The 23,363-nt window shown below is 42.7% G+C and overlaps 1 protein-coding gene across 14 annotated transcripts in view; it reads left to right on the top strand.

The window, feature by feature from the left end:
* BCL2L13 (BCL2 like 13) overlaps positions 1-23,363 on the top strand; it is a 105,695-nt gene that overhangs the window by 69,052 nt on the left and 13,280 nt on the right. For 11 of the 14 annotated variants that reach the window (XR_004442336.1, XM_033233006.1, XM_033233013.1 and 8 more), the window contains one exon: positions 4,956-5,099. The exons of 2 other annotated variants lie outside the window; for them this stretch is intronic. Coding sequence is in view for 10 of the 12 variants with exons in the window: in XM_033233006.1 (XP_033088897.1) it covers positions 4,956-5,099 (144 nt within the window). In the remaining 2 variants the exon portion in view is untranslated. Of the gene's footprint in view, positions 1-4,955; positions 5,100-11,533; positions 11,893-23,363 lie in introns of those variants that run through there. One more of the 14 variants, XM_033233017.1, reaches the window with a different exon arrangement.

Below are 23,363 nucleotides of genomic sequence, written 5' to 3'. Positions count from 1 at the left end.
CTTAGCACTTTGGGAGGCCGAGGCGGGATGATCACTTGAGCCCAGGAGTTCGAGACAGCCTGGGCAACATAGCAAGACCCTGTCTCTTAAGAAAAAAAAAGACCATCCTGGCTAATACGGTGAAACCCCGTCTCTACTAAAAAATACAAAAAAAAACTAGCCGGGCGACCAGGCGGGCGCCTGTAGTCCCAGCTACTCGGGAGGCTGAGACAGGAGAATGGCGTGAACCCGGGAGGCGGAGCTTGCAGTGAGCTGAGAGCCGGCCACTGCACTCCAGCCTGGGCGGCAGAGCAAGACTCCGTCTCAAAAAAAAAAAAAAAAAAAAGAAAAAAAAAGCCAGACATGGTGGTGCGCACCTGTATTCTGAGCTATTTGGGAGGCTGAGGTGGGAGGATGGCTTGAGCCTAGGAGGTGGAGGTTGCAGTGAGCCGAGATTGTGCCACTGTATTCCAGCCTGCGCAACAGCGCCAGACTGTTTCAGAAAAAAAAGAAAAGAAAGCCCATACCTATTAGTAGTCACTCCACCTATTAGTAGTTACTCCCCATTTCCTTTCCTGCTCCTCCCAGCCCCCGGCAACAGTGACAACAATGACTGTACTTTCTGTCTTAATGAATTTGTCTGTTCTGGACATTTCAAATAAATGGAGTAAATAATATGTTCCTGAAGTCTCTTTTAATATGTAGACTTATCCTCCCTCTTTTTTTCCTCTCTTGAATTTAGTTACAAGTTATTTTTCCTGTAAAATTTTCTAATTTCTGGATTTTATTGACTATATCACTGAGATATCACTTAACATGTTCTTCTGTGTCTGTATTTCCTTCCTGATCAGATTCAGGTTCAATCTTTTTGGCAAGAATACCTAATGGGTGGTTTTATCTATTTCCTATTGCATCACACTGGGTGACATATAATATCTGGTTGTCTCTTACACTGTATTTTGAAGCACACAAATCAAAGACAAACCTAATCAGTGAATTTGGTACAGATAAAATTTGTAGAATATGATTTTTATTAGAACTGTTAAGTCACAGAAGGATTAAATAGATTGGTGGAGCAAACTATGTCACTGTTATCATAAATATTCATTGTAATCAAAGGGACTCTCAGAGCTGTAAGTTAGTATGCTTCATTTCTATACCAAGCAAGCTCATATATTCTTTAATAAAAGGATAATGTCACTGAATTTAAGTAGGTCTAACCTGTTAAAGAGACCACATAGTGTTTGAAAAGATGTCAGGAGATTAAATAAGTGTGTGGATAAAGGTAAGCCAGTGGAGGTAATCTGTTTTGATGGCCAAAAATACTTTAGCATTTCACTGCAAAAACAGTTGAAGAAAAAAAAATTATATATGATGTGGGGATTACTGTTATCCAGTAAGGAAATGACTTTTGAGAAAGAATCAAAGATAAAACTGTTTGCTGACTTTTTAGACCTAGACATGTGAATCGTGGGTTCTTCTAGGAGTGGATGCCTGGGGATCTAGTTTTCTTTTAACATTTAAAAAAATAATATGGGAGGGAAGAGTCCAAAAAAAATCAGTTGTGCAGATTATGTAAAATTCTTGTGGATGGTAAAATGTCAAATTGATGGAGGTCAGTTGTAGAATTAACTCATGGAGCTTTGTGTGTAGGATTATGTGTAAATCCTCTTAGGATTTAGCTGCTTAAAGACAATCTAAATGGTACAGTGGCCTTGGACGTCATCATACAGGTCCCTGAAGATAGCATGCCAAATAGGTAAGCCTGGTATATGGTAGTCATTTAATAACTGTATGAGGAATGAAGGGAAAAAAAACGAGTCATCTGACATAGCATGTACCACCAAGAAGCGTATTACCAACCACATAGAAAATGCCCATCCTGAAAAATGACGTTTCTGCACTGTGGTTACTGCATTTCAAGAAAGATATTGGAATAGGTAAGAGCCAGAAAAGGGAACTTAAGTGATCAAATGGATCACTTTGCATTGCAATGGAGCAATAGCCATATGAAAAAGAGAATAAGACAGTAGTGGATTTCAGACTGGAAGTCTAGTGAGTGAGGCTTTTCACTCCTCTTCCAGGAGTGAAAGAGAATTGCAGATTTATCACTGGATTCTTACATAGTAAAACAAGGGTGTCTGCTTTTCGATATATGAAAGAGTTAAATTTGGAACAAATAAAACTTAGTGGTATTTTGTATAACAAGCATAAAATATTTGCAACTCATTTCCCCAAGAGGTAATAGAGCTTAAATATGAATAACTTTAAAATGTTATATTATCATGGATTATTATGGGAAATTAGAATGTTTTGAAGTCCAGGACATCCCAGGCCTTTAAGTTGATACACAGATTAGCACCACTGGTTCATAAGCCACTCCTTACCTGCTGCTACCCACGGCAAAATATAAACAGTTTTTGTTTGTTTGTGTAGTAGTATAAGTTTTCTTATTGTGGAAATGCCTAATGTGTTCTTCTTTATAGCCCTATACTACTCCATCAGTGTTAAGAAGGAGTTGTCAATATATTTTGGGCTGGAGCGCCTTTAGAATGTGAAGAAGTAAAGACATTATGTGTTCACTGCATTCTTCCTTTCAGATTTTGATAGAGATTCCCCCAGGGCTGCTTTCTTTTCCTTTCTTTAGAAGCCAAGGAATGTTAGTTTGAAATATAAAACTCATTGTTTTTTGTTTGTCCTCCTGCAGAAGTATTTTGTCGTCCCTCGGTTATTTCCTTGATAGTCTACTAACAAGGAACTGGAATTGGTTTCATTTCCTTTTGCATTCCTTTTCCAGGCATATGGACCTCTTGATGTTTTAGACAAAACAGACTGCATGCACATGGCTACCTGAATACTTAGTTTTTTTCAATATGCATTTTTTTTTAAAGGAAGACAGGGACTCTAGTTAGTTTCTGTTGTAATTTTTGACGACTTTTAAGTGTTGAGCCACATGGATATTAGGTGTAGATTGTAATGGCATCTTTTTTTTTTTTCTTTTTTTTTTTTTTTTGAGACAGAGTCTCACTCTGTCGCCGGGGCTGGAGTGCAGTGGCCGGATCTCAGCTCACTGCAAGCTCCGCCTCCCGGGTTCACGCCATTCTCCTGCCTCAGCCTCCCGAGTAGCTGGGACTACAGGCGCCCGCCACCTCGCCCGGCTAGTTTTTTTTTTGTATTTTTTAGTAGAGACGGGGTTTCACCGTGTTAGCCAGGATGGTCTCGATCTCCTGACCTTGTGATCCGCCCGTCTCGGCCTCCCAAAGTGCTGGGATTACAGGCTTGAGCCACCGCGCCCGGCCCTGTAATGGCATCTTTTTTTTTTTTTTTTGAGACCGAGTCTCGCTCTTCCACCCAGGCTGGAGTGCAGTGGCCGGATCTCAGCTCACTGCAAGCTCCGCCTCCCGGGTTCACGCCATTCTCCTGCCTCAGCCTCCCGAGTAGCTGGGACTACAGGCGCCCGCCTCGTCGCCCGGCTAGTTTTTTGTATTTTTAAGTAGAGACAGGGTTTCACCATATTAGCCAGGTTGGTCTCGATCTCCTGACCTTGTGATCCGCCCGTCTCGGCCTCCCAAAGTGCTGGGATTACAGGCTTGAGCCACCGCGCCCGGCCAATGGCATCTTTTATGTTTGACTTTTGATGAGTTTTGCAAGATAGCTCTTAATTTTTAAAAGTTCTTATTTTCAAATAATAAAAGCACTTTGTACAAAGTACAAAAAAGTACAGAAAGATATGCTTTGAAAAATAAAAGTTTTCTCTCATCCTTGTTGCCAGTCACCTAGTTCCTTTTAGGCAACCAGTATTACCAGTTTCTTGCGAATTTTTCTGGAGATACTGTAGGATTATATAAACATATATGTTTGTATATGTTCTTATTACACAAATGGTACTGTATGTATTCTTTTATAACTTGCCTTTTTTCACTTAAAGTAAATCCTGGTTATTGGGTAGTAAGCTATCTAAGTCTTTTTAACAGCTGCATATTTTACTGGATGATGGTAATTTATTTAACTAGTCTCTGTTGGGTTGTTTTTCTAGTTTTCTGCTATTATAAATAATGCTTCAGGCTGGGCACAGTGGCACAAGCCCATAATCCCAGCACTTTGGGAGGCCGAGGTGGGCAGGTCACTTGAGGCCAGGAGTTTGAGACCAGCCTGGCCAACATGGTGAAACCCTGTCTCTACTTAAAATACAAAAATTAGCCAGGCATCATGGTGGACACTTGTAATCCCAGCTACTCAGGAGGCTGAGCAGAGAATTGCTTGAACCTGGGAGGCGGAGGCTGCAGTGAGCCGAGATTGCGCCACTGCCTGGGCCAAAGAGCAAGACTCCAGCTCAAAAAAAAAAAAAAAAAAAAAAAAAGAAAAGAAAAAAGAAATTAATAATGCATCAGTGAATTTCCTTCTATATATGTTATTTCTCACGCACACATGCAGGCACACACATGCCTAATTCTTTTTTTTTTTGAAACGGAGTCTCGCTCTGTCGCCCCGGCTGGAGTGCAGTGGCCGGATCTCAGCTCACTGCAAGCTCCGCCTCCCGGGTTTATGCCATTCTCCTGTCTCAGCCTCCCGAGTAGCTGGGACTACAGGCGCCCGCCACCTCGCCCGGCTAGCTTTTTGTATTTTTTTAGTAGAGACGGGGGTTTCACCGTGTTAGCCAGGATGGTCTCGAACTCCTGACCTCGTGATCCACCCGTCTCAGCCTCCCAAAGTGCTGGGATTACAGGCTTGAGCCACCACGTCCGGCCACACATGCCTAATTCTTTTCAATAACTATTTCTACCTCCCTATATTATAAAACCTACATGCAGTATTCACAAAAGTCCTAATAGAAGTTACTGTTTTATTTCCTTTATATAATGAAAATAAAATACCTTAATGATGCATTTAAGTATCATTTTCTAGTAGTTGAACATATAAAACACATTATAAGAATTTCAGTGTGGTTTTTTTATTCTCTCATCTTTGCATTGAAGATTTTGGTGCCTCTGGTTTTGCTACGACACATGCTTTTGGAATTGACAAGACGTGGTCAAGAACCTTTGAGTGCACTGCTGCAGTTTGGCGTGACATACCTGGAGGACTATTCGGCAGAGTACATCATTCAGCAAGGTGGCTGGGTATGAGCTGTTATATATTAAAAATATTTTCTTGAGAAAAAATTAGTTTCGTTGTTGTTGTTTTGCTTAAGAGATGGGTTCTTGCTGTGTTGCCCGGGCTGGAGTGCAGCGTCTAATTGCAGACACTATCATGCAGGCTTCAGTCTCAAACTCCTGCACTGAAGTGATCCTGCCTCAGGTTCTGAATAGCCAGGAGCACAGGCTGGGACTATAGGTGCCCACCACTGTGCCGTGCTCTATCCTATTTTTTGATATGTAATTATTATTATTCAGTTTGTTCGGTTGTTTTAAAATTTTCCTTATATGTTCTTTGACCCTTGAATTACTTGGAAATTATTTTTTAATTTCCAAATATTTACAGGTTTAAAAATTTTCTTTTCGGCCGGGCGCGGTGGCTGAAGCCTGTAATCCCAGCACTTTAGGAGGCCGAGACGGGCGGATCACGAGGTCAGGAGATCGAGACCATCCTGGCTAACATGGTGAAACCCCGTCTCTACTAAAAAATACAAAAACTAGCCGATCGAGGTAGCGGGCGCCTGTAGTCCCAGCTACTCCGGGAGGCTGAGGCAGGAGAATGGCGTGAACCCGGGAGGCGGAGCTTGCAGTGAGCTGAGATCCGGCCACTGCACTCCAGCTAGGGGGACAGAGCGAGACCCTGTCTCAAAAAAAAGAAAAAAAAAAAAAAATTCTTTTCAATTACTAATTTAATTCTGTTTCATCAGAAAGCACAGCCATCATGGCATTGAAACTTGAGTTATGGCCTACTATCATGATCAGTTTTAAAGAATATATATATATAGGGCTGGGCGCAGTGGTGCACATCTGTAATCCCAGTGCTTTGGGAGGCTGAGGTGGGTGAATCACCTGATGTCAGGAGTTCAAGACCAGCCTGGTCACCATGACGAAACCCTGTCTGTACAAAAAAATTAACCGGGTATAGTGGTATGTGCCTGTAATCCCAGCTACTCAGGAGGCCAAGGCAGGAGAATCACTTGAACCCGGGAGGCAGAGGTTGCAGTGAGCCAAGATAGCGCCACTTCACTCCAGCCTGGGCGACAGAGCAACAACAACAACAACAAGAAATATATATATATATATTTTATGTGTATTTCAGGAGAACATATATTCTATAATTGTTGGTGCGGAGGTCTGTACGTGTCCATTCACATTTAATCAGTCTTAATAATTATGTATTTTAAATCTTTCAGTCATTTCCAATTTTTTTGTCTAATTATTTGCTAAGAGAGACATGTTCAGATTTGCTGCTATGGTGGTAGATTTTCCATTTTCCCTTTAGTTCTGTCAGTTGTAGGTGACTAAAAGTTGTAATTATCAACCCTTGGTGAATTGAACGTTTTATTATTACAGTTACGGACTTTGTCTCTAGAAATGTTTTTTGTTCTAAAATCTATTTTTTTCTTTCTAAATAATCCAGCCCAAAATGTCAAATATCCCTTTGATATTAAAGGATATCTTTAATTTCTCTCAATAATACTTGGTAGTTTTAAATGTAGAGGTATTGTACAATATGGGCTTCCTTCCACATCGTACTTGAAACGTACTTATTTCTGTTTCTGTTTTTAAAATATTTATTATTATATATAAAAAGAGACAGGGTCTTTCTCTGTTGCCCAGGCTGATCTCAAACTCCTGAGCCCAAGCAGTCTTCCTGCCTTGGCCTCCCAAAGTGCTAGGATTAGAGGTGTGAGCCACCGCGCCCAGCTGTGTTTATTTTTTAACAGTAGTTAAATAGTTTGGATGAACCATATTTTTAAAAAATTTTCCTGAAGGAGTGAAGACTGTTTGAAATCCTTCTGTATTAAAAATGACATTAGGCCGGGCGCGGTGGCTCAAGCCTGTAATCCTAGCACTCTGGGAGGCCGAGACGGGCGGATCACGAGGTCAGGAGATCGAGACCATCCTGGCTAACACGGTGAAACCCCGTCTCTACTAAAAACTACAAAAAAAAAACTAGCTGGGCGAGGTGGCGGCGCCTGTAGTCCCAGCTACCTGGGAGGCTGAGGCAGGAGAATGGCATGAACCCCGGAGGCGGAGCTTGCAGTGAGCTGAGATCCGGCCACTGCACTCCAGCCTGGGCGATAGAGCTAGACTCCGTCTCAAAAAAAAAAAAAAAAAAAAAAAAAAAATGACATTAATGAGGCCGGGTGCGGTGGCTCAAGCCTGTAATCCCAGCACTTTGGGAGGCCGAGACGGGCGGATCACGAGGTCAGGAGATCGAGACCATCCTGGCTAACACGGTGAACCCCGTCTCTACTAAAAAATACAAAAAAAAAAAAAAAAAAAACTAGCTGGCGAGGTGGCGGGCGCCTGTAGTCCCAGCTACTCGGGAGGCTGAGGCAGGAGAATGGTGTGAACCCGGGAGGCGGAGCTTGCAGTGAGCTGAGATCTGGCCACTGCACTCCAGCCTGGGCGACAGAGCAAGACCCCGTCTCAAAAAAAAAATGACATTAATGAAAATTCTTGCCAAATAAATGTATATGCTCGAGACCTGATTATAGCTTATGGTTAGGATTTCATGTCTTCTTACTTAGCTGAACTGAACCTTCTCTCCCTTCCTCCCTCTGTCCCTCTCTCCTCTTATTCTTTTTTTTTTTTTTTTTTTTTTTGAGACGGAGTCTTGCTCTGTCACTAGGCTGGAGTACAGTGGCACAATCTCAGCTCACTGCAACCTCCGCCTCCTGAGTTCAAGCTACTCTCATGCCTCAGCCTCCCGAGTAGCTGGGACTACAGGTGCCCGCCACCATGCCCTGCTAATTTTTGCATTTTTAGTAGAGACGGGGTTTCGCCATGTTGACCAGGATGGTCTGAATCTCTTGACCTCGTGATCTGCCTGCCTCAGCTTCCCAAAGTGCTGGGATTACAGGCATGAGCCACTGTGCCCGGCCCCTCCTCTTATTCTTTAAAATATCAGTATATCCATCCCAGCATTTGTATCTATATTTTATCTTTTTATTTCAATTTGTCTTGTTCCAAGCAGTCATTCATCATTCAGCCATGTATTGAGCACCTGCTGCATACTGTGCCCTGTTCTAGGTTCTCAGTAGAAAGCTGTCAGCAGAGCGTTTCCTTGACCCGAGACAGATGACACTCTAATGGAGAGAGACCACAGTGAAGATGTGTAGTGTATCTTCATACACTACAGGGAGTTACGTGCTGTGACAACAACGCAGGGAGACGCATGATGTAGGGGTCAGAGTTTTTATATGACTCAGGGGAGGCTGCACTGAGGAAGTGACATATATTTGGACTTCACTCATCTCCTTGGGTTAATTTCACTGTTCATCATTTTAGTCTTTTCCATTCTTGCTCCGGGGTTTTTTTCATTCTTTCTTTGGGCCTAGAAATATTTTTAAGCTGGGCGCGGTGGCTCACGCCTGTAATCCCAACACTTTGGGAGGCTGAGGTGGGTGGATCATGAGGTCAGAAGATCGAGACCACGGTGAAACCCCGTCTCTACTAAAAATACAAAAAAATTGGCCGGGTGCGGTGGCGGGCGCCTGTGGTCCCAGCTACTCAGGAGGCTGAGGCAGGAGAATGGTGTGAACCCAGGAGGTGGAGCTTGCAGTGAGCCAAGGTCGAGATTGCTCCACTGCACTCTAGCCTGGGCTACAGAGTGAGACTCTGTCCCCCCAAAAAAAAAAAAAAAGTTTTTTAAGTTTACTTGTTGTAATTTGCTCAACAGTCAGTGATTTCGTAGAGAGAGTACTTTTCATAAAGTATGCTCCTCACTATTGTTTTTTAGCCACTGTGCATCTGAGGGTTTGAGTTAATTTTTAAAATGTGTAAATTTAATTACTATGGATACTAGTATCGAACATACTAAGTTTATGTGCTTGGCAAATGCTTACTGAAGAAAATCCTGAGCATTTGTCTTAGGAAAATAAAAATATTTTTTGAGCTGTTCTTAAAAATAAGAATTGTGACAATTTATTGTTATTGTTGTCTTCCTACTTTAATACTTTTTAAAACCATTTGCCAGTGTAGTGTATGGTTTGTGTGATAGCCAGGAGACATCCCAGGTTAACTGTCACTTATCCCATATGGTGCTTTACAACAAAGGAAGAAAAATGCAGGAAATATTATGCACTCCTTTCTCGACTTTCAGTTTTATGACGATGTACATCCAGGTTTGTTTGGTGATTGTAATTTGTTACAGAGAAAGTAAGTATATTATTCAACTCCAGTATCTGTGCAAAAAGAAAAGATCTGCTGCCTGGATAACTAGTTCATTAATACTTCTTTTTTTTTTTTTTTTTTTTTTAAACAGTCTTGCTCTGTCATCCTGGCTTGAGTGCAGTGGCACAATTGCAGCCCACTGCAACCTCTGCCTCCCAGGTTCAAGCTATTCTTGTGCCTCAGCCTCCTGAGTAGCTGAGTTTACAGGTGTGCGCCACTATGACCAGCTACTTTTTGTATTTTTAGTAGAGATAGAGTTTCGCCATGTTGGCAGGCTGGTCTCAAACTCCTGACCTCAGGTGATCCACCCGCCTAGGCCTCCTAAAGTGCTGGGATTACAGGCGTGAGCCACTGCACCTGGCCTTCATTAATATTTCAAATGTGTTTTATCTCTAAATTTGAATGTCCAATCTGTATTTCACATTGTTCAGTCTAAGCTCTCCATTTGCTTGTGTTTAAGATATTAGGCTGGGTGCAGTGGCTCATGCCTTTAATCCCAGCACTTCGGGAGGCCGAGGTGGGCAGATCACCTGAGATCAGGAGTTTGAGACCATCCTGGCCAATATGGTGAGACCCCATCTCTACTAAAGATACAAAAATTATCTGGGTGTGATGGCAAGCACCTGTAATCTCAGCTACTTGGGAGGCTAAGGCAGGAGAATTGCTTGAACTAGGGAGGCAGAGATCTCAGTGAGCCGAGATCGCGCCATTGCACTCCAGCATGGGAAACAAGAGTGAAACTCAGTCTCCAAAAAAAAAAAAAAAAAACAGGCCGGGCGCGGTGGCTCAAGCCTGTAATCCCAGCACTTTGGGAGGCCGAGACGGGCGGATCACGAGGTCAGGAGATTGAGACCATCCTGGCTAACACGGTGAAACCCCGTCTCTACTAAAAAAATACAAAAAAATTAGCCGGGCGAGGTGGCGGGCGCCTGTAGTCCCAGCTACTTGGGAGGCTGAGGCAGGAGAATGGCGTGAACCCGGGAGGCGGAGCTTGCAGTGAGCTGAGATCCGGCCACTGCACTCCAGCCTGGGCGGCAGAGCCAGACTCCGTCTCAAAAAAAAAAAAAAAAACAACAACCAAGAAACTGCTTTTTTTTTTTTTGAGATGGAATCTCGCTCTGTCGCCCAGGCTGGAGTGCAGTGGCATGATCTGAGCTCACTGCAAGCTCTGCCTCCCGGATTCATGCTATTCTGCCTCAGCCTCCCGAGTAACTGGGACCACAGGCACCCACCACCACGCCCAGCTAATTTTTTGTATTTTCAGTAGAGACAGGGTTTCACCGTGTTAGCCAGGATGGTCTCAATCTCCTGACCTTGTGATTCGCCCTTGTTGGCCTCCCAAAGTGCTGAGGTTACAGGCGTGAGCCACCGCGCCCGGCCGATATTGTTTTTTTTTTAATGCCAGTTGGTGAAAATGTATCCGGTGACATAAGCTGTCAACGTGAATCTCCTTAAGATACTTTGTGTTGAACATTACATTGACAGCTCTTAAAACCCTTCCAGAAGAGAATCATTTGACCACATGATACTGCTTGTCTGTTATATAAAGCCTGTGGTATGATTTCCACAGGGAATGTATTTGTCTTTAGTCACTTGAACACAACATCAAGTGAAGCAAACTGCCTACTTCTCAAAGTGCAGCTGCTTTTGAAAACCTGCAGCAGACGAGGTGGTGCCAGCAGCCATAATCTGTTGGATTAATGGAGTGATAGCACATTGTCAGTTAGGAACAGGCAGGCTTTGGACATACAGATTTGAAGGAGAAAAATAATATTTTGTTTTCTGGATTATTAGCAGAAATGTCTAGGACTTAGAGACAGTGTCTTGCCTTGTTGCCCTGGCTGGAGTACAGTGGCATGATCATAGCTCACTGCAGCCTCAACTTCCTGGGCTTGTGATCCTCCCACCTCAGCCTCCCTTAGTAGCTGGTACCACAGGTATGCACGCACTACCACACTTGGCTTATTTTTTGCAGAGAGAGGGTTCCACTGTGTTGCCCAAGCTGGTCTCAAACTCCTGGCCTCAAGCAATCCTCCCTCCTTGGCCTCCCAAAATGCTGGGATTACAGGCATGCACCACCTTGCCCAGCCTGTTTTCTCTTTCTACCTTGTTTGTTTTTCACTCTGCCTTTTTACTCAGCGAATGATGAATTGAGAAAAGGATTAGAAATCACAAGATTTGTTTCTTGCCCCAGCTCTGCTAAATACTAGCCCTGTGTTTTGGAAGGATTCGTTTAACTTCTCTGAACCTCAGTTTCAACTACAAAAAGAGAATAGCTTCTCTATCTCACAAAATAATGATGTGAAAGTGTTTTGTGAAAGTATTACATTTTTACAAATGCACGTTTTCACATGTGTCTCTGAAGAGTGTGGGTTTTTTTCCCTTCTCCTTAAGTCTAATCACCGTTTCCTCTTAGTTTCAGTTCTGACTTTTATTTGCCCTGCAGCCCAGTGAGGGCATAGATTGGTTCATGTGCTGTGATTCTCCCTGAGTCATCCTTGCTCCCTCCCTCCTCATTCTTTTTCATTTCCTGGGCTTGTGTTGCTACGTTGGAAGTAAGTCTGTCTCCTGGAAAGGGCAGAGCAAGTCCACTGTGGTAAGGCTTGTATTTTACTTTCTCTGTCGTCACATGCTAAATACTTCCTATGAAAGATTTGCTTTTAGATTACATAAAAGATTATTGGAGGAAATGTCATCTAATGTCTATTGTAATATTTAAGTATTTTGAATAAAATTAATCTTTGTCATTTTCTTTTGACATGAAGCTTCTGATTTTAGAATAGGTTTTTGTTTGTTTAATCTAAGATGTTTAAAGACTATCTCTTGGAAGCTTTTAGGTTAATAATTTGTTAGAATAGTTTTCATATTGTGGGAGGTGACACAAAGCAGATGATCTGAAATTAATGAAGTGGGTTGCAGCTAAAATCAATTTAGTAAGAGTAAGTACTGTTTTGGGAAATCTGCCTGCTGTATATGTGGGTGTGGATGTTTACTGTGTTATACTCTGAAACGTATTTTTTGTGGATCTTCCTCATCATGTTGGGTGGAAAATTACTTCTGTGTAATTTCTTCAACATAGTCCATTTTCTTATTTTAGGTTAATAGTGATCTGAGAGGCATTTGGTTATAAAGGTCTAAAGCAGTGATCTGTTTCCATTTTGTAACTTCGAGGGCTCAAAAATATAAAACTAGCTGGGATCAACCAGCTAGTTTTATTTTTGAGCCCTCGAAGTTACAAAATGTCAGTGGAGCCTTTGTGTGTTTTATGTCAGTGGAGCCAAAGGGATGGATACTCCCAACATGACAGATATTTTGTATTAACAATGATTTAGATTGTCAGAATCGTTCTAAGGCTACTTGTAGATGTTTTTCTAATATAAGTTGTAATTAGTGTATTATCCAAAATAGCTCTTTTTCTTGACAGATAGATATATAAAGTCTCAGAAGTAATGATAGAGGTTTGTTGGCATAAATCTTAAGGGAAAATGAGTCCTTAGACGAGTTTACCAATGTAGATGGGCTTTGGAATTTTGCCAAAGCTTCTTCAGATGGAAAAGTTCATAGGAGCTCAGCGCAGCAACAGCTGTGTCTCAGAAGGTAAAATATTGCTTGAGGTGGCAGAATAATTTGTAATTGATGTGACCCCCCTGCCCCCACCAAAAAAAAAGTGAAACAAAAAAATTTAGACATCATGATGCGGCCAATTTTTCTAATAGTTCTTTGAGCGATTGTCAACCTGATTTTTACTTAGTTCCTACCACCAAAGTAATGTTTGCATTTTATTTTATATTTATTTTGATATATTCCTTTACTTAGTTTTTTACTTAGTTCCTACCACCAAAACAAAGTTGTATTTGTATTTTATTTTACATTTATTTTGATATATTCCTTTTATCTACATATGTTTCTTCTCTGCTTCCCTTTTTAACTGAAGAGTTTAATGCATATATCTTTGTGTGTTTGCTTGAAAAAAACACCAAGAATAACATGCTCTATCTATGAATACGTCTGGCCATTAACTCAAAAGGCACTCTGTTACAGAAAGAAAAGCAACAGAAATCAATCAGGGACTTCACCTAAGAGGCAGGACAGCACAATTGGTAAAAATGTGGACCCTGGAGGCAGACTGCCTGGGTTTGAATCCCAGCTTTATTACTTTGGGAAAACTACTTATCTTATTTACTTGTTTTGGTTTCCATGTCTGTGGAATGGAAATAATAATAATCCTCTCATAGCATTGTTGTAAGGTTTAAATAGATTAATTTAAGTGAAGTCTTTAGAAGGGCACATGATAAGAATTACATAAGGGTTACCTATTGTTACTATCCAATTTGTCATAGCAAGCTAAGGGACCTTGGGCAAGTTACTCAACCCCTCTGGCTTCATTTATTTAAAAACAATAACAAGACATAGCTCTCTGCTTCTTTGTGCATATTTAACTCATGGTTTATCCCAGCTAGTTTTATATTTTTGAGCCCTTGAAATTACTCCTTTGCATTTTATGTCAGTGAAGCCAAAGAGATAGATACTCTCAGCAACACAAATATTTTGTATTAAAAACAATTTAGATCGTTAGAATGATTCCGAGGCTACTCTTAGATGTTATTCTTCTACTATGAGAAGTTGTAAGTAAGATATTATCCAAATCTTTTTGGATATTATCCAAATATTTTTCTTTTAGTGAAAGCCTGCTCTTCATTCTGACAGTAATTATTAAGAGAGGCTCAGCCGGGCGTGATAGCTCACGCCTGTAGTCCCAGCACTTTGGGAGGCTGAGGTGGGCGGATCATAAGACCAGGAGATTGAGACCATCCTGGCTAACACTGTGAAAGCCCGTCTCTACTAAAAATACAAGAAATTAGCCGGGCGTGGTGGCCGGCGCCTGTAGCCCCAGCTACTCGGGAGGCTGAGGCAGGAGAATGGCGTGAACCCAGGAGGCGGAGCTTGCAGTGAGCCGAGATCATGCCACTGCACTCCAGCCTAGGTGACAGAGCGAGACTCCGTCTCGAAAAAAAAAAAAAGAAAAAAAGAAGCTCCAGCCCGGTGACATGGCAAAACCCTGTCTCAAAAATACAAAATTGAGGCTGGACGTGGTGGCTCACGCCTGTAATCCTAACACTTTGGGAGGCCAAGATGGGCAGATCACCTGAGGTCCAGAGTTCGAGACCAGCCTCGCCAACATGGTGAAACCCTGCCTCTACTAAAAATACAAAAAAAAAAAGTAGCCGGGTGTGGTGGTGCACGCCTGTAGTCCCAGCTACTCAGGAGGCTGAGGCAGGAGAATTGCTTGAACCCAGGATAAATAAATAAATAAAATAAAATAAAATAAAATAGATAAAAATAGAAAAATTAGCCAGGCATGGTGGTGGGTTCCTATAATCCCAACTACTCAGGTGACTGAGGCAGGAGAATCGCTTGAACCCAGATTGCAGAACCCAGGAGCTGAGATTGTGCTGCTACACTCCAGCCTGGGCAACAGAGCGAGACTCAGTCACAAAACAGAACAAAAGAAAACATTGACCGGGTGCAGTGGCTCACTCCTGTATTCCCAGCACTTTGGGAGGCCGAGGCAGGTGGATTGCTCAAGTCCAGGAGCTCAAGACCAGCCTGGACAACATGGTGAGTGAGACCCCATCTCTACAAAAAATATGAAAATTAACTGGGAGTAACCTGTGGTCCCAGTTACTCAGGAGACTGGGGCGGGAGGATCACCTGAGCCTGGGAGGTCAAGGCTGCAGTAAGCCAAGATTGTGCCACTGACCTCCAGCCTGGGTAATAGAGTAAGACCTTGTCTTAAAAAAAAAAAAGACTGCTATTTTTATATTTTTGTTTGATGTGGATTGGTCCCCAGGAGTAAAAGCTTAGTAATCTGTTCTTTAAGACTTCTTACATAAGAGCACAGAATGTTCGGTGAATCTTCATTAAAATGTCACATGTCCTAAATACAGAAATACATTGTAAGGTATGGAGGCCATGACAGCAAGACATAAAGCTATTTAATCTGAATTGACCGGGTGCAGTGGCTCACGCCTGTAATCCCAGCACTTTGGGAGGCCGAGGCAGGCAGATAATTTGAGGTCAGGAATTTGAGACCAGCCTGGGCAACATGGTGAGACCCTATCTCTGCTAAAAATTAAAAAAAAAAAATTAGCCGGGCATGGTGGCACACACCTGTAATCTTAGCTATCCCGGAGGCTGAGGCAGGAGAATCCCTTGCACTTGGGAGGCGGAGGTTGCAGTGAGCTGAGATCACGCCACTGCACTCCAGCCTGGGTGACAGAGCAAGACTCGTCTCAAAAAAAGTAAATAAAAATAAAAAATAAATAAATCTGAGTTGGCTTTTCAACAATATATTATGCCAAAGTTGTGATCAGACAAACTTGATCTAATGTCTTAGATGAGATGAAAAAATCCTCTAGATGTGGAACAAAGAACATTCTTCAGTCTTTTGTTAACTTTGAGCTGTTAAAAATAAGGGGAAAAGCCAGGCGCAGTGGTGCGGTGGCTCATGACTATAATCCCAGCAACTCAAGAGGCTGAGGTGGGGGGATCTGCTGAGCCCAGGGTTTTCAGGCTGTAATGAGTTATGATTATGCCACTGCACTGTAGCCCCTGGGTGACAGAGACCCTCATTAAAAGATAATAATAAGGGAAAGAGACATTTTACTTTTAATTTTCAGTTTGTTGACTTTTCCCTTATTTCTTCATGATGGGCCTTTTTTTTTTGAGACAGGGTTTCACTCTCTTGGCCAGACTGGAGTGCAGTGGCATAGTCATGACTCACTGTAGCCTTTACCTCCTGGGCTCAAATGATCCTCCCATCTCAGCCTCTTGAGTAGCTGGGGCCACAGGCATGCACCACCACATTCACCTAACTTTTGTATTTTTTTGTAGAGATGCAGTTTTGCCATGCTGCCCAGGCTGGTCACAAAATCCTGGGCTCAAGTGATCACCTGTCCCCACCTCCCAAAATGCTAAGGTTACAGGCGTGAGCCACCATGCCCAGCCATGATGGAACTTTTGAAATTTCCATTTTACTTAACTTGTTTTAGAGCCCTGAAGGTCTGTTTTCTGAGAACTAAAATTCTTAGTGTTTTCGTTATGGCTCTTGTTTTTGTTTTGGTTTTTGCTTATTTAGTCAGTCATTGCTATTAGAGGCTCTGTTTTTAGAAGTGCAGATAAGTAACCTTTGAGGATGCCTATCAGTTGTCACTTGAGACCTCTCTGACCACTGGACAACCTTTCTGTTGAAAGAACTGTGTAATTGTAAGGCTACATCTTTTGACATGGCATGAAAACAGATTACAAAACTTGTGGAGTATGAATAGAAAGTGAGAGCAGAGGTGACTCCAAGATTAAGAAAGACGAGCATAAATTATGTTCCTTGTCTCCAAGTAAGTCAAGTTTGGTGGTGGGAGTTTAATAACGTTTTTTGAGGGTTTTTTTTTTTGGTGAAAAATTTTTAATGTAAGTGAAAGACTAAGAGGAGTACACTGTTTTAAGCCACTTGTAGTGAAGTAACTGATGTTCTTTGACTATTTTTCTTAACTCTGAAATGCAAATTATTTGATAAAATTGGATGATCTTACTTGCTTCTCATGGTGAGACTGTGACAGATTTACTCAATATTGTATATTGACTTTCCCAGCTTGTTCTTCACTTAACAAAAAGACTTAGCCCAGTTTTAAAATGTTGATAGTTTCAGTAATGAAAAAAGTTTAATCCTCCGCAATGCCTCATCACTTTCCTGTTAGCGACATGACATTACAGAGATTTGAGGATGGAGGATTACAAAGCTGCTAAGCCATAGTATTGGTTTCTCATTTGGAGATTTTGAAAGAGCAAATAAATAACAGAAGTGGACTACAGTTAATAAGGGGCAAATGGGAACTTTGTGCTACCTGATACTACCCTTTTCTTCTTCCTTGTAAAATTATTCTGTACGTGAGCCTTTCTTTCTGATCTTCACAAAATGGAGGTTTTTGAAGAGATGAGTTAATAAGCAGATAAGCCTTTGGGTATATAAATTATATGACACAGTAATTCCTTAGTAACAGATGTTAGAGGATCTGCATGACTCATTCCGATTATGTTCTGGCAAAAAGATAGGTAAATACAACTTTACAGGAAAACTTAGCTGAACTGTTGATATGGCTTTGGTGAGTGGGTTCTCCGTCTTGGACCTCCAGTCTTTCAGGAAGGTTACAGAAATCGTTCCCTAAGTAAACAGTAGCCATTTTAATTCATGTTGCCTACTGTGATTCTTTGTTATTGGTGACTTACCAAGAATCAGCAAAGTTTGGGATATTACTGAAGTGATTGTAAATATTCAGCGGATGAAGTGATTTACCTTGCAGTTACTGAAATGTCTAAATCATCTTACCTCTGCCTGTTCATTGTGCCAGAGTATGTATGGGCTTTGGTATGAGAGAGACCAAGAATAAGGTTAAATCGATTACAGCAGAATTATACCCTTTTACATTTAACCAGATACAACGCCTGGGTCCTACCTTTATTAAGGATTCTAATTTAATTGTTACGGGTTGTAATGTGCTTCTAGGCAGCAAAGTTCGAGGACCTCGATGTTATATAATCGCCCCACCTGCATAACAGACTCCTGAAACAGAGATTATAATACATTTCTGTCTTGTCTTCTATCAAACAGTGTGTGACTATGAATTTATTAGATTGCTGATTCTATACTTACTAGTTAAATACACCCTAAACATAAAAGAGCCAGTTATTGACCGGGCGCAGTGGCTCAAGCCTGTAATCCCAGCACTTTGGGAGGCCGACACAGGCGGATCACGAGGTCAGGAGATCGAGACCATCCTGGTGAACACGGTGAAACCCCGTCTCTACTAAAAAATACAAAAACTAGCCGGGCGAGGTGGCGGGCGCCTGTAGTCCCAGCTACTCGGGAGGCTGAGGCAGGAGAATGGCGTAAACGCGGGAGGCGGAGCTTGCAGTGAGCTGAGATCCGGCCACTGCACTCCAGCCTGGGCGACAGAGCGAGACTCCGTCTCAAAAAAAAAAAAAAAAAAAAAACCAATTATTTAGTTGCTCAAACTAAACAAATATCAAGAAAGCCATGGTAAAGTACAGTTCTTTAGTAGGTATTGTAGAATATAGATCCCCTCAATTTACGATGGGGGCACATTCCTATAAACCCATCATAAGTTGAAAATGCATTTTTTTTTTTTTTTTTTTTTGAGATGGAGTCTTGCTCTGTCGCCAGGCTGGAGTGCAGTGGTGCGATCTCAGCTCACTGCAACCTCCGCCTCCCGGGTTCAAGTGATTCTCCTGCCTCAGCCTCCTGAGTAGCTGGGACTACAGGCATGCACCACCATGCCTAGCTAATTTTTGTATTAGTAGAGACCCGGTTTCACCATGTTGGCCAGGATGGTCTCCAACTCTTGACCTTGTGATCCACCCGCCTCAGCCTCCCAAAGTGCTGGGATTACAGGCATGAGCCACTGCGCCCAGCCAAAAATGCACTTAATACTCTGATAAACCCATGGTAAAGTCAAAATATTGTTAAATGGAACCATCATAAGTTGGGGACTGTCTATACAAAGAAAAAAAAATGGGCCAGGCCCGGTGGCTTACGCTTGTAATCCCGACAGTTTGGGAGGCCGAAGCGGGCGAATCACTTGCAGTCAGGAGTTCGAGACCAGCTTGGCTAACACCGTGGTGAAACACCATTTCTACCAAAAGTATTTTTAAAAAATTAGCCAAGTGTGATGGTGCACACCTGTAATCCCAGCTACTTAGGAGGCTGAGGCAGGAGAATCGCTTGAACTCGGGAGGCAGAGGTTGCAGTGAGCCAAGGTCGTACCACTGCACTCCAGCCTGGATGACAGTGAAACTCTATCTCAAAAAAAAAGGTAGTTGTGAAGTAAAGTAGGGCTTAATCAGGGAAGGCTTTGTAAAGACATATGGTCACATCTTGAAGGAAGTAAAGGACTTTCGTTGAAAAGCAGCAAGGATTTGTTAGATCAGCTTAGGTATCTTGGGGGGACCATGACTCAGTAACAAAAGGCCTCTACTAGAACGTAGAAAGGTGTTGTTATGTTTTGAATTTTGTGTGTTTGAACCATTTATGATATATCCTAAACTGAGCTTTGTTGGTTATGCTCTGAGATTATTCAGTCCTGTTCAGACCTTCAGTCTTTCTTCTTTGTTTATAGTAGAAGTTAGAAAACATATATTTCCTCGTTAGAGAGACTTGCAGGTCAAGAATGGCAGGTTATGATACATATTATATTGCACATAAAGAATGTTCTGGCCAGGCGCGGTGGCTCAAGCCTGTAATCCCAGCACTTTGGGAGGCCAAGACGGGCAGATCACGAGGTCAGGAGATCGAGACCATCCTGGCTAACCCGGTGAAACCCCGTCTCTAATAAAAAATACAAAAAACTGGTTGGGCGAGGTGGCGGGCACCTGTAGTCCCAGCTACTCAGGAGGCTGAGGCAGGAGAATGGCGTAAACCTGGGAGGCAGAGCTAGCAGTGAGCTGAGATCCTGCCACTGCACTCCAGCCTGGGCGACAGAGCAAGACTCCGTCTCAAAAAATAAAAAAGAATGTTCTGTCCGGGAATGGTGGCTCATGCCTGTAATCCCAGCACTTTGGGTGGATCACTGGAGCCCAGAAATTTGAGACCAGCTTGGGCAACATAGCGAGACCTCATCTCTACTAAAAATCATAAGGAAACGAAAATAATGTTTCATCTATGTGGGCAAAGTATGCAAAGATGCAGAAAGAGAAGTGACAGCTATTCAGTGGAAAAGACGCCGGGTTCAAGAACTGGGCCAGCCTTACTAAGTTTCCAAAGACTTCAGTGTTAATTACATATATATGTGTGTATGTGTGTGTGTGTGTGTGTATATATATATATATATATTTTTTTTTTTTTTTTTTTTCTTGAGATAGGGTCTCGGTCACCCAGGCTGGAGGACAGAGGCGCAAACTTGGCTCACTACAACCTCCACCTCCCAGGCTCTAGGGATCCTTCTACCTCAGCCTCCCGAGTAGGTGGGACTACAGGCATGCGCAACCACTCCTGGCCAATTTTTGTATTTTTTGTAGAGACAGAATCTCACTATGTCACCCAGGCTAGTCTCGAACTCCTGGGCTCAAATAATCCACTCACCTCGGCCTCCCAAAGTGCTGGGATTATAGGCCTCAGCCACTGCACCCAACCTATATTAATATAACTATACATAACATTTCATTATATTCATATAATATGTATTGAATCCTATGAGGCACATGGGAAGAGTGTGGCTGAGAAAAGAAACCAGTGCAACAAAAATATTATAAAAATATATCCTTAGTCTCCAGGAGCTTATAGTTAGGGATATAAGGCAGATCCACACTATTTCCTGTATGTTTTATAGCAAGGAGTAACAGATAAATCCTATGAGTTTAGAAGTAACAAGAAGGATTCAGATGGGCAGAATTGGGAGAGCATTCTGGATTTTCTGGATTGATGGGACAGTGTGACTTCAGTCATTCTGTTTGGGGTTGGAAATGTCTTTAGCACCAGTGCTGTGTGACCTTGAACAGTGAAGACACAGGTGCAGCTCGGAGGTATGGAAATACAGAGATGAATGAAGAGTGCTTCCTAACAGTACTTGATGTTTAGAGCTTTTATATCAAAGATGGGACCAACTTTCCTATCATCCAAGCATTTATTGAGCATTACTCTTTGCTCAGCATATGTTAGGCATTACCTGAGGGATAACAAAGAAGTTGAAGGCATGTTTTCTCCCTTGAAGTATTTATGGTGTTGTTGAGAAGATGACTAATACATGTGAAAAAATAAGAAGTATGGTACAAAATAGATATTGTGATACTTTGTGTGGCCCAGACTCAGTGCTTTCTAGGAGTTCAGGAGAAATAAGAGAGGAAGATTGAATACAGTGGAATTTAAGCCAGACCCTGATGGAGCCAGATAAGGGGTCTTAAATTGGAGTCCATAGATGTGCTTCAGGGAGTCTAAAATTTCCCCTAAAATGGTATGCTGCTTTGTATGAAAGCACAGTTTTGGCCGGGCGCGGTGGCTCAAGCCTGTAATCCCAGCACTTTGGGAGGCCGAGACGGGCGGATCACGAGGTCAGGAGATCGAGACCATCCTGGCTAACACAGTGAAACCCCATCTCTACTAAAAATACAAAAACTAGCCAGGTGAGGTGGCGGGCGCCTGTAGTCCCAGCTACTCGGGAGGCTGAGGCAGGAGAATGGCATAAACCCGGGAGGCGGAGCTTGCAGTGAGCTGAGATCTGGCCACTGCACTCCAGTCCGGGCGACAGAGCGAGACTCCATCTCAAAAAAAAAAAAAAAAGCACAGTTTTAAGGGAGAGAGGTCTTAATACCTTTTGTCATATTTGCAAAACCTTTTCTGCTCCCCTAAAATTCTAATACCAGTATCTATATGAATAAGGAGACAGCGCTTGGGAATTTAGTATGGCATTTGTAGGGCACAATGAGTAACATTGCCAAGATAAGCCTCCCCTCCCAGAGGGAGCACCTAGTACACAATTACAGAGAGATGTGGGTGAAATGATGGCCCTAGTGATAGAGAAGATTGACTTTGCCTCCTCTAATGCCCTTCACTGTGCTGTAGCCTTTCAAAAATTTATGTTGGGTTTCCTAGGAAAACATTAATGTGCTCAAGAAGGGATAATGTATCATTCTAAATATTGTATGAATTTGCCCGCTTGCTTTTTAACTGAAAGAGTCAAAATTATAAATAGACTTCAAATGTAGAACTACTTTATTTTGTAATATTCAAACTAAGCCTTTATGTAATGGCCGGATAGTACCTTAGATTGATCTTTTCTCCTCTAAGTAATTGGTGGTGTGTATGAGGTGCCATATTGTGGGACAGGGTCTTGAATTCATGTCTCAGCAAGACCGAGGGGGAAACATGGACCTTTTATGAGATAGAGGCAGTGTTTTATATAAAGACAGGCACTGATATTTTACTTCTCGTTCATTGGCCTAATCTTTCCTCCTTCTCCAGCTCCAGCTTTGCCTGTCTTCACTCCCTGTCCTATGCTTTGGCATGCTGAAGAGCCAGTAGTCTGCATATACGATGATATTTTTCAGCACCATGTTTTTGTTTATGCTTTTCCTTCTGCCTAGAATATCTTGCTCATCTTTGATCTGCTGGTTTTCTCTTTCATTCTTTAAGATCCAACTTTGGGCCGGGCGTGGTGGCTCAAGCCTGTAATCCCAGCACTTTGGGAGGCCGAGACGGGTGGATCACGAGGTCAGGAGATCGAGACCATCCTGGCTAACATGGTGAAACCCCGTCTCTACTAAAAAATACATAAAACTAGCCGGGCGAGGTGGCGGGCGCCTGTAGTCCCAGCTACTCGGGAGGCTGAGGCAGGAGAATGGCGTGAACCCGGGAGGCGGAGCTTGCAGTGAGCTGAGATCCGGCCACTGCACTCCAGCCTGGGCGGCAGAGCAAGACTCCGCCTCAAAAAAAAAAAAAAAAAAAAAAAAAAAGATCCAACTTTGGCGGGCACAGTGGCTCACACCTGTAATCTCAGCTCTTTGGGAGGCCGAGATGGGTGGATCTCTTGAGGTCCAAAACCAGCCTGGCCAACATGGTGAAAACCCATCTTTAGTAAAAATACAAAAATTAGAAAAGTTAGCCAGGTGTGGTGGCAGGCAGCCTGGGCAACAGAGTGAGACTCCGTCTCAAAAAAAAAAAGGCCGGGCGCGGTGGCTCAAGCTTGTAATCCCAGCACTTTGGGAGGCCGAGACGGGCGGATCACGAGGTCAGGAGATCGAGACCATCCTGGCTAACACGGTGAAACCCCGTCTCTACTAAAAAATACAAAAAACTAGCCGGGCGAGGTGGCGGGCGCCTGTAGTCCCAGCTACTGGGAGGCTGAGACAGGAGAATGGCGTAAACCTGGGAGGCGGAGCTTGCAGTGAGCTGAGAACCGGCCACTGCACTCCAGCCCGGGCGACAGAGTGAGACTCCGTCTCAAAAAAAAAAAAAAAAAAAAAAAAAAAAAAAAATCCAACGTTGTTGTTCCTCTTCCATGA

The sequence above is a fragment of the Trachypithecus francoisi genome, unplaced genomic scaffold (assembly GCF_009764315.1).
Source record: "Trachypithecus francoisi isolate TF-2019V2 unplaced genomic scaffold, Tfra_2.0 Lachesis_group14, whole genome shotgun sequence".
Taxonomy (NCBI): Eukaryota; Metazoa; Chordata; class Mammalia; order Primates; family Cercopithecidae; genus Trachypithecus; species Trachypithecus francoisi.
The sequence above is the reverse complement of the archived record's forward strand: the minus strand, read 5'-3'. Positions and strand labels throughout refer to the sequence as shown.